The following is a 12499-nucleotide window of genomic DNA, read 5'->3' on the forward strand; positions in this document are numbered from 1 at the left end:
GATAGTTTTTTTGTCTTCGACCACGCCTCCGCCCTCACTGTATTCAGGCTGGCAGGTCACGTGCTTTGTTTTTGATGCACCTCAACCGCAGACCAACCCTACATTTCCAACGGAGATTTGCAAAAACGAAAAAGGAACTGAAAAAAACATGACCTCGCAGGTTCACTGCTGTACTCTAAAAACACCGACTCCTTCATACGTGTGTTCTTTGACATAATAAAAAGTACACGTTCTGGAACGAGTTGTTTAGAGAAATTAGGTGACTCCCTTTGTTTCAAGCAGAGCACCCTTTTCTTCGGCAGGGAGCATCCATAAATGAACGGTTTTTTTTTTTCGTTTCTCAATCAGGAAGTTTGAGAGGGAGGTTCCCTCTTACTCCGCCCCCTCTCTCCATCTGCTGAGTAACTAAATAACTGCGGGCATGAAGCGCCCTGGGCACAGCGCTCTCCCGCCGGCTGGGGCTGAAGAGGGATGGGGCAGCCGCCCCCTCAGGGCAGGGGCACCAATCAGAAGCAGGGGTGTCTACTCTCTTAATACAGCAGCAGCACCTGCCCGACGGGCATCATATCAGTCTGTAACAGGTGGACATTAGAAGACAAGGAAGCTGGGACGAAATATCGTTTAATCTCTCTTCAGGCTTGCACTGGCCTAATAAGACGACAAACTCATTTAAATGCATGTCTTGATGAACGTAAGAAGCTATTTTTTAAAATATATTTAGAATAGTTTCATAGCTGTGCATGGTAAATTGGGATTGGTACACCCTTGACCCCATATTGGCTTGAGCTGAGGAATATTGTCAAGGTCGCCATGGAATCCTGCCAGATGTGGAGGTCATGGGTGGAGCCCGTCGTGGCCGGGGCCCAGATGGCCAGCTCTTTCTACGACACCGGGCTGCTGATGGTGGTGAAGAACTATTTCAATCGCACCAACTCGTCTGCAGTGGCGTTGACGGACAAAGGGCAGCAGATAGCCATCTCCAACTTCTACATCATCAACAACCTGCTTTTTGGCCTGTGCCCCTTGGCATCTGCATTCGTCCTCGCCTGGCTTGGTGACAGGAGGCACCACAAGATCACCATCTGTGTGCCTCTGTTTGGCTACCTCGTGTCTCGTATGTTCCTCCTTCTCGTGATACTTCTGGACTGGCCAATAGAGGTGCTGTACGGCTCCGCGGCACTGAACGGCCTCACAGGAGGCTTCACCACTTACTGGGCTGGCATCATGGCACTGGGCTCACTCAACTCTTCAGGGAGAGGTCGTTCTCGCCGGCTTATCATAATTGAACTCGTTTATGGCTTGGCGGGTTTCATTGGGAGCCTGGCCTCTGGGCACATCTTTGTTCATTTCAACGTGAGCTATCACCATGGCACGGTGCTGGTGTCCTGCAGCCTCGCCTTTTATTTATTCTGTGTCATATACAGCATTTTTGTTCTAAAGGTCCCCAACGAAGGAGGTGGTGGGAATGGGAACAGTGCACCTAACCAGGCCAACGGTGGAACCAACAGGAGACCGTTGGACGAGCAAACAGAAAGAACAAGGCTGTTGAATGGAGACCCAGAGCAAACCTCTTCGTTGATCCGGGATGAGGGACAACTCTTGTTAGCACCATCCATGGCCATCATAGCACTGTTTTTCATCAGCGCTGTCCTCTATGAAGTCGCCGTGGCCGGGGCTGTGGACGTGCTGCCCCTCTTCCTGATTAAAAAGCCGCTAGAGTGGGGACCAGTGTATATTGGTTACAGCAGCGCCGCAGGTTACATGATCTTCATCACCAGCTTTTTAGGCGTCTTCATCTTCTCCAGATGTTTGAGAGACACCACAATGATTATGATCGGGATGGCGTCCTTCAGCGCTGGTATCTTCATCATGGCTTTTGTGCGCTGGGACTTTCTCTATTTTATTGGTGAGTAAGGTGGTTTTCTGAAACTGTGTCAGAGATATATGAATTTGTGGTACTGCTGATTCCAACCGTGGTAGTCTGCTTGGGCTACTCAATGACTGGGTTTGGGTTGTGTATAAGTATCAAAGATCCATGTAATCTTTTCTCATATTTAACATTGTTGCCACTGGCAAAAGCCCCTAGAAGCAATAAAGTGATGTAGTGGGAGCTACACATACAAAATAAATAGAAGAAAGGTGGGGGAATTTGTCATTTCTGCTGAACAATTGACATTAAATATTCAGTTATTCTGTTTGAGAGAAGACTAGGGGCAGACAATGTCCCCTAAAACATGTGTAGAAATTCTTGCCCAGATATTACACGGTCTTTTGTGAAAAAATAGTGTGCTTTGTTGCATGTTTTTATTCATTTCTATGTGCTGTTTTTTTAACATTCTATTTTAGCCCTTCTCGAGGCTTCTTAGCCTAGAAATAGTCTTTCTGAGCATATTTTGCAGTTTTATATTCAGCGTGGCATTTTGCTGCAATATCAGGTCATCGTTTACAAATTTTAGTAGCCCTGAGCTGGAGAAGTGTTTCGAGGCTGCAGCAAAGCATAATCTTCAGAGAAATGCGGGGTGAGCGTCAGAGCCAGTGATTTTTTGTGAACATAAAAATAAACATCAAAATAATATCTCACCTCTTTGTGTATTTATGTAACACATGCAATCCGTACGATTGTCCAGATATTCCTCCGAAATCTCCATCACAACTAAGGGGCAGATGTATCAAGCGTTTTTTTGTCGCAAACGCTGCGAATCGCAAAATAGCAGCGTTTGCGACAAAAAAAACGGGAAATGCGATGTATGAAAAAAATCGCATTGCAAAATTAAGGAATCGCAAAATTTGGAATTGCTTACTTTTGCGCTACCATTTAAGGAATCGCAAAAAGTGATTCCTTAAATGGTATGTAAGAAACAAATACGTTTTGCGAATTCACACTAAGAAATCGCAAATTAGCACCAACTTGTAGTTGGTGGTAATTTGCGAATTCTTTTACAAATGCACTTTTTGCAATTTGTAAAGGTGGCATGTGACGCTCATACATGCCCTTAGGGCATGTATGTACGCCATAAGCACACACATGTCAATTTCAGGGGTGCAGCAGGGTGTCCTTAAGACACCCCTGCACCCTTGAAATTATTCTCAATTTGCGAATAGCAAATTGTGAATCGCAAATTGAGAATCATTTCCCATTCCTTCCTATGGGCCTCCTGGCCCATTGAAATGAATGGGAAATTATTCCTTAATTGCGATCCAATCGCAATTAAGGAATTTTAAGAAATCTCAAAAAAAATAGCGAATTTCTACATACATACCATTTTGCAATTCTCAAAAAGCGATTCCTTAAAAATCGCTATTTGAGAATCTCAAAAGGGTATCTTGATACATCTGGCCCCAAGTGCTGTTTACAGTCAATGATGGTTATATCAGGCCATTTTTATTTCACTTGTTGATCGATGAACTACGTGGGCCCTGGGCCCTTTCCCAAGCCCTGGCCAGATAAGGAGCACTGCGGTTGGTGCTTGGGTATCTTCTGCCCTGTTGTCACAGCATCCTACTGCTTGCAGTGTGTTAGCCTAATACTGCCAGTTCCCCTTTTACTGTATCAAATATTCACAGCCTGATCTAACCAGGGGGTTGGGTTCTAGGTCCAACAACAATATGACATCAATGAAGACACATAAGATATATCTTAATGCCCAGCTAGTACTTTCTCCAGATTATCACTAAATTAGAAGACAAGTAGAGCATTTGAAAATAAACAAAATAAATATTCCTATAGCTGTCTAGCTCTTGTTGGAGTGGAGATTTGATCCCAGAAACAAATTTGACAATGTGTGGTCTTTAGAAAGGCTTTCCCCAGAATCTTCAAAATCCCTGGTCAATGGGACTTCATCGGGCTGTAACCAAAGCAGGAGCTGTCGGGGAATTTTCACATAATATTATCAATATTTCTGTGAGTCAGGCAACTCTGTGGGCTTAGCTTTCTGCCACTGAAATCTGAGAAATGTACAACTTGGCCCCCACCTGGAAAACTCTGGTTTTTGAGCAGTTTTTCTATAATAAATTTTATCAGTGTCCCGGTGTCACCGTGGCTCTCATTAAGGCATGGGCTGCCAGAGAATGTCCAAGGCCAGTTTCTTTAAAAAATGGTCGAAATTAAAATGTTTTCGTGCCCATGGGATAATGTGACATCACAAAGTCTGAATCTCGAAATGTACCAATCACTGTAAAATGTCTTAGTGCTCCAGGGGTCAAATCATCCTGGAGTTTCTGCAGGAAAAATACACTTTTCTTTGGGTCATCAAGTTTCTTCTAATTTTCTCTGCCTCATTAGCATCTTCTCTGCGAGGTGCCATCATACGATTACCCTTCTTAGGTTGTTTACAAGCAGAAAATAACCTCATTACTGGGTGACCTCCCAAGGTACACTAAACTCGTGTCACCAACAATGGGCAGAAGATTAAGTGGCCCAAATATGCTTAGTATAGACAATTTTTTAGGCTACTTAGCATCATTTGGATTTGTAAAGTAGATTACATTTTAGGAAGAGCTACATTTTTTACAGAAATCTTTTTTTGTGAAAATGCTGAGCCATAAAGTGCTTATACAGCCATGAGTATTAGCAACGTGCAAGCTGTTGTTATCAAAAATATCTACAATTTGTGACTCACAAAATAGAGAGATTCAGAAATGTCTACACTTTGTCCAGTCGGGATGTGTCAGAACTAGGGCTCTGAGAAATAATTTTTTCATACAGCTGTAAGCAGAAGAGATTCGTAGGTTTTCGTGTTTTTAATAACCAAATATCACTAAGCAAGCAGGAATAAACAAACATTGGCAAGGCAACAGGTCTGGCCTTGACAAGTGTTCAGTGTTTATTTTTTTCCTTTAGTGATTTTTTGCAAATATATTCAATATGCAAAGAAAATTGCCAAATATAAAAAATATAAAAAATAAAGAAGTGGGCCAGCAATCCAGGTGCACACATCCTGCCATAAAGGGCACTACTTTTAAAGCAGCTGCGCACTTGTGATAGGCAAAACACCACCACCCACATTGAAAGACAGCCAATGGATCAAATGGGCTGATCCACTGCCCCTTGCTGTTTGCTATGGTAGGCGGAAGCACAATGTAAATGAGGCCTGAACATATATATATATATATATACATATATATATATATATATATACACACATATATATACATATATATATATATACATATATATATATATATATACATATATATACATATATACTACTTTTATAAAGAGAGAACTGGGAACCTTTTAGGCGGGTAAACTCCAGAAGTACACCACCAATCACGACACCCAATACAGCGTTGTAAAGGGGAGTTCCAGGAGATGGACAAAGCCTATACATATGCCCACCATACACATTACCCATACACTGACGAAGGCTTGTAGCTGAAACGCGTCTGTTGACACTGTGAAATAAAACTCAGGAAAGTATTATCAACGTGCCTACGAGTGCTGATTTTCTAACAAATTTGGAGGAAATTGAGCTTGATGTAATTGCGGGGGCCCCCGCCACCGCAGACTGCACCCACTCGTGAGTGACCCGTCGTTCTGGCAGGGTGGAGAGCTTCGAATATATATATATATATATATACACATATATATACATATATATATATACATATATATATATATATATATATATATATATATATATATATATATATATATATATATATATATATATATACATATATACTACTATTATAAAGAGAGAACTGGGAACCTTTTAGGCGGGTAAACTCCAGAAGTACACCACCAATCACGACACCCAGTACAGCGTTGTAAAGGGGAGTTCCAGGAGATGGACAAAGCCTATACATATGCCCACCATACACATTACGAAGTGCAAACAACATTAGGGGTAAAGTAGTTCCTTGTGGGCGTTGTTCTGCTTTTAGGGAGTAGCATGGGCGTGTCAAAGTAAACATGTGGGCGGCACCAACTTCACTCTGTTACATGGGCTGCGACTTCAGGCACACAGAAAACATTGCCAAACCACTCGGCGCTACAGAAAAGATTGCCAAACCACTCAGCGCTACATTCACAGTTTTCTCCAATATAAACAGCGTTGTTCTGCTGTTACTGAGTAGCGTGGGCACGTGTAACTAAAAAGGTCGGCGGAAACATTGTCAGAGGAGCATGGCACAAAATACAACTAATGCCATGCGACTTACATGGGCAGTGACTTCAGGCACAAGATCACTAAAACACTCGCCGCTATATCACAGGGGCCGTCAATGCCATAAACAAAGGGGCGCGGCTTTTTACAGGGGCGGCAACAAGTAAAAGAGGCGCGTCACCATTGCTCACACACGTACGCTGTCATAAGGGGCGGGCACAAGTAAAAGAGGCGCGGCCTTATGAACACAAAAAAAACAACGCCACAAACATTTAAAGCACTTTACTCTCAACACTCACAATAATTTTTGCCCATCATCATTTCCAAAATATGGTCAAAAGTTGCGCACATAAAGGCCCTTCGCTTTCTAAAACATACACGTTTGTTCATCAGTGGAGTCAGGGTTAAAAAAGGGGCGCGGCTTCCAAAAACAACCTATCCCGCTATATTTAAAAAAATTTGCACAGTACTTGCGCAGAGAACTATGCAAATCCTTAATGTATTTGGCAAACAACCACATTCCCAATAGGGAGCTAGACGAGGGAAACGACGCTTCTGAAGGTACGAACACACTCGCATTCTCATTCACAACATTTCGCCAACAACACAATCATTACTGAGTGCGGACAGTATTTCGGAATTACGGAGAAAGGCATTCTCGCAGGGCCACTCTGTACAATTGCTGCGCGAAATAAAACAGACTTTCACCCTTTGGAGTACATCAAACCTTCTCACAGGGGGCTGCCTTTAAAAAATACATGCCGATTTCCCTACTAACATTTTACACATTTCTTTTATTCCCCGGACAACGTCGGGACGGGCTGCTAGTATATATGTATATATATATATATATATATTGCCACCAAAGTAGTCCTGTTACCGAGGGCACACTTCTCACAGCTGGTGCGAGTGTCAGGGACGGGCATTCCCTGTAATTAATGATCCACCAAATCGAATTATACTCGCACTCCACCAGGATGTTTTCTAAAGCAGGTTTATTGTTAACCAACGCATTTCAATCTTTCGATCTTGCTCACGGTTACAAACCGTTTGTAACCGTGAGCAAGATCGAAAGTATAATTCGATTTGGTGGATCATATATATATATATCTATATATATATATATTACCTACTGGCGGTCGCCAGTAGGTAGTTATAGTTAGGATCGTTTTCCATAGGAAATCCGCAACAACATTCTATTGGGAATAACTTTGGCGCCGAATGAGGGATCTGCCTGTAATTTTCCTTAACTTTGCCTCGCTGCGCTCCGCTCCTTCCCTGAAAGTTTCGGGGGGATCTGTCAAGCGGGGGCCGAGATAAAAGGGGGGTCCCAAAACGTGTTTTCCCCATGTTAATTTCCATAGGGCGGTTGGACTCACTTTTAGCCCGAACGGCTGAATGGATTTCCACCAAACTTGGCAAAATTGTAGGGACTGGTACCCCGATGTGCCTTTGCTATGTCTCAAGATATATGCTCCAGTGGTTTTTATGAAAATTAACTTTGAAAAAATATATATTGGGCTACATTGGGCTATATATATGTTAGAGCCCAAATGTAGCCCAATGTAGCCCAATGTAGCCCAAAGATGGCCACCAGAGACAAAAAAAAACAAATGTAGCCCAAATATCAGCCAGATGTAGCCCAACTATAGCCCAATGACAGAATGTCCCAAAGGGTTCTAAAGAACAACTAGAGCGCTAACAGTCTTACTTATGACAAAAGTATGGCACACCTGAAGTCATCTTGATTGGAATAAAGTGTTAACACTTAAAACATTTAATTTGCAAAGGAACAAAATGAGGGGGTTCATTTTGCCATAGAAATTATGATTATTGCTGAAGAAAGAAAAATTAGGGCACATTTTGAGTGACTTCTCAAATCCTCTTCTATTTCATTAAAAAAATTCTGATATGCAGTCTCCCAAGCTGGCCACCAGAGACAAAAGAGCCCAAATGTAGCCCAAATATCAGCCAGATGTAGCCCAACTATAGCCCAATGACAGAATGTCCCAGAGTGTTCTAAAGAACAACTAGAACGCTAACAGTCTTACTTATGACAAAAGTATGGCACACCTGAAGTCATCTTGATTGGAATAAAGTGGTAACACTTAATACATTTAATTTGAAAAGGAACAAAATGAGGGGTTTCATTTTGCCATAGAAATTTTATATATATATATATATATATATTCACTGAAAAAACCATAGGTTACACACCAGTTATAGTTAGGAATTAGCATTTAAAAAACCTTTGAAATTCACTGAAAAAACCATAGGTTTCACACCAGTTATAGTTAGCTGGAAATTTTACTCGCATAAAACCATTGAAATTCCCACGTTATAGTTAGTTGGACTCACTATAACTTGCACGTCTGCAATGCACTGCTGATGACGTCACATATTACATCACTCATGCATATATTTAAATATTTAAACATTATCGCTAATATATGTATTCACTAAGATACACTTAATAAGCCAGTTAACCAATCAATTTTTTTTTTAAAACCACTGTCATGAGTGATGTAATATGTGACATCATCAGCAGTGCATTGCAGACGTGCAAGTTATAGTGAGTCCAACTAACTATAACGTGGGAATTTCAATGGTTTTATGCGAGTAAAATTTCCAGCTAACTATAACTGGTGTGAAACCTATGGTTTTTTCAGTGAATATATATATATATATAAGGTATGTGGTGCTCGTAAATCGAAATGCGCAGCAACAGCAGCAGCAATCGCCGTCGATCCAAACAAGAGCAGCGAGACCCAAAGAAAGTGCAAATAGTCTTTTTATTGAGTGCTAGCCCAGCACCAGTCCGCCATGACGCGTTTCGGCTACAGGTAGCCTTGATCACATGACAAGCGTCAAGAGGGCTGATCACCTTTTTAAAGTGCAAGTTCATCACGTGTTAATGGAAACAGAAAGAATACTGTCATAGTTCCCAAACATTGAGAATATAGCATAACGACATAAATGTCTAATTCAGCACAGGTGTATACCATAATAGTTGATGATAACCTAGCAGAATGTGGTAAGCATAATTAACCTACACCTATAATACCATACATTACATTTACTGCTAGCAGCTATTTCCAAGGGTCAACATGGCATTGGCAAAATCAAAACTTTTAAAATACGATAAAAGTTAAAACCATTAAATAGTCATATAAATATTACAAAATATATAACCATTAAAATTACCAAAACTCTGTACAAAACACAAATAAAATTATTTATTTCATCAAGGTTCCAGATGTCATGGACTCCTAATTCATTATAGTGTTATTAAGCCCAAGTGGGCTGATATTACCTCAGACCTATTACTGGCAAAATACACGTGTGCAAAATGCAAAATTCAATGAAACACAGTGATGGAATAAAGTGCTCCCACAGTTAGTGCTATATTTGATTGGTGAATTAAAATAATGGTCATGGAGATGAAAATAGGGAAACAGTCAATATATATCAGAACAATTTCATATAGTGAGTCACATTGCAGTAATACAGGTTAAAACTTCATATATGAACAGGCTGGCAGTATAGGCATAAAAAAGAGAGAGAGATGCATCAAGCAAATACAATGGCATCAACTAAACTTAAAAACCTATAGATAGGTGTGGCAGTCCTCCCCATTATTGAGACCCTGTGGTGCTTTGGTGTCTAATAGGATTATATATCGGGTCTCCAATCTACGCAACAGAGACTCCCGATCACCACCTCTCCTTTGGGGGGGAACACAGTCTATCACAAAGTATTTTAATAGGGTAGCATCCTTTCCATGATGACTTTCAAAATGCCTGGCTACCGGGTACGTAGCGTCTGCATGAGTGATCGCCCGCAGATGTTGTAATATCCGCTTGTGAACATGCGGTCGGGTACTTCCCACGTACCTCAACCCACATGGGCATTCCAGGACATAAACAGCGAACTCTGATTTGCAGTTTAGTTTCTGTTTAATCTTGATGGGAAAGGGAGAAAGAGGAGTCCTTACCTCTGTTTTGCTGATGCCGTGTTTGCAAGCTTTGCAACTTGAGCACCTCAAAAAGCCTTTACTGCCGCAAAGCCATGAGGCTTGAACTACCTCAGGGCTGCTGGACACAAGACTGTCCTGCATAGCCCGTGCCTTCCGGTAGGTAATACTGGGCCGAGAGCCAAATTGGGACCCAATAATCGGGTCACTGGAGACCAGGAACCAATTGTCCTTGACTATTCTGAAGATGCTTTTGTGTTGACTATTATAAGTCATTATTAGCCTTGTCTCCTCGCCTGACCTATCTGTTTGCAAAGTGGGTCGAACACTACCTGAGCCCAGGAGTGTGGTTCTATCCATCTTATTGGCCCTAACCATGGCACTATCAATGATTGTGGGTTTGTAGCCTCTTTGCACAAACCGTTCTTTGCAGAGGGATTGTGCCATCCGGCAATCCTGTTCATTGCTGCAAATTCTTCGAATTCGCAGCATTTCCCCATAGGGGATGCTGCGAATCAAGTGTGCAGGATGTTGGCTCTCTGCATGCAGCAATGTGTTCCCTGCTGTCGGTTTGCGATGGAGTTTCGTTTGAAGTTTACCTGACTCTACAAACACCTCAACATCTAAGAAAACTATAGATGACCTACTGAGAGTACTGGTGAATTGGATATTGAAGTTGTTAGTATTCAATATCTCTATAAACTGTACAGCCTCATCTTCGGTACCGTCCCATACTATAAGTAGGTCATCTATGTACCTTAACCAAAGTTTGACCTGGGTGTTCATGGTGGCAGCATGTTGTTTCATCAGGACCTGCTCCTCCCAGTACCCCATATGAAGACAGGCGTAACTGGGAGAGAAGCAGGCCCCCATTGCCACTCCACGGGTCTGCAAGAAAAGTTGATTAGCAAATAAAAATATGTTATTTTCAAGGCACATTGTGATCATATCGTAAATCATCTTGGAATGTTCTTGGAACCCAATGTCTCTCTTGTCGAGGAAATATTGCGTGGCCTTTAGACCGTCAGTATGGACGATACTAGTATACAGTGAGGTCACGTCCATGGATATCAAAACATAATTCGGATTCCATGCAAATTCATATAATTTCCTCAACAGATCGCCGGTGTCCAAGATGAACGAGGGTAGGCCTCTCACAAAGTCCTGTAGGAAAAAATCGATGTATCTACTCATGTTCTCTAACAGGCTATTGCGAGCAGATATAATAGGCCTGCCAGGGGGTTGGAGTTCATTTTTATGTACCTTGGGGATAAAATAGATGACTGGCGTCATCGGAAAGTCCTTTTTGAGGAATTTGTATTCCTCCATAGAAATCAAGCCCTTGCTTCTCCAAGCAGATAACTTAAGGTAGATTGCATTTCTAGTTTGCATAGCGTCCTGCATAGAGATACGTCTATAGCAATCCCTGTCATTCAATTGTTTGTAGGCTTCCTCAAGGTACATCTTGCGTGGCCACAATACCACGTTGCCCCCTTTATCTGACTGTCTGATCACAAGATTCTTATTGGCTTTCAACTTTTTGATTAAAGCATGATATTCTCTGTCTCTGTATGTGTGGCGTTTAAAGGAGTTAGCTGTTTTTATCTGTAGATCTTTCAACTGTGAGGTTACACGATCATGAAAAATGTCAACATTATCCCTCAGCATCAATGGACAGAATTTAGATTTTGTTCTAAAACTAGTGGGGCAGGCGATAGGTAAAGGCTCACCCCCTAAAGCAGATTGACTTTCAGAATCGATACATGCATCTTCCTGCTGCAGCTCTCGCCATTCTTGCGTAAGAGCTGCTCCTATGACTGGCTCTTCCACACTCTCATCAGGTGCATTTGACGTGAGAGCATTCGCTACAGTCAGCTGAGAGGAATCACGGTTGGGTCTGCCACGGGTAGCAAAGTATTTGCGCAATTTAAGTTTACGCACAAACTTGAAGATGTCAATCCTGGATGTTGCGTAATCAAAGTTACCCTTAGGACTGTATGACAAGCCCAACGATAAAAGGGAAGTTTCCTTGTTAGTAAGAACTGTATCAGATAAGTTGATAACTGCTTTAGAGTTGGTACTATTCAGTTCTGTCATAGGCGCCGAAGAGACCTGTTGAGGCGCAGTTAGTTCCACTGCTTCCTGTAGCGCTGTTTCTTGGGCTTGGCGGTTGGTTTTGCGGCGTTTGTTACATTTGCGCCTCTCTGCGCGTTGCCTGTTGTGGCGCCACCGGCGTTCGCCTGCTGCGCTGCTGATCTCAGGCTGGCTTTGCGATCTTGCTGCACTATTGCCATCTCCTGTGCCGGAGTCAGTTTGCGAAACCCCGCCGTTTGCAAACGCCTAGTTTCAGTCTCTGATTCACTTTCATATTGTGAACTCTCTTCAGACATTGAGGCCGATGATTCCTCGACTGTTCGTA

General features: G+C 42.1%; 1 protein-coding gene across 1 annotated transcript in view; it reads left to right on the forward strand.

Annotated features, from left to right (window-relative positions):
• Positions 1 to 396: 396 nt before the first annotated feature.
• Positions 397 to 12499, forward strand: part of LOC144819900 (solute carrier family 46 member 2-like) — a 149429-nt gene continuing 137326 nt past the window's right edge. The window contains exon 1 of the mRNA XM_078677608.1: positions 397 to 1906. Within this exon, the coding sequence (XP_078533734.1) occupies positions 811 to 1906 (1096 nt within the window). The 5' untranslated portion in view covers positions 397 to 810. The remainder of the gene's footprint in view (positions 1907 to 12499) is intronic.

The sequence above is a fragment of the Lissotriton helveticus genome, chromosome 2_1 (assembly GCF_964261635.1).
Source record: "Lissotriton helveticus chromosome 2_1, aLisHel1.1, whole genome shotgun sequence".
NCBI classification, from domain to species: Eukaryota; Metazoa; Chordata; class Amphibia; order Caudata; family Salamandridae; genus Lissotriton; species Lissotriton helveticus.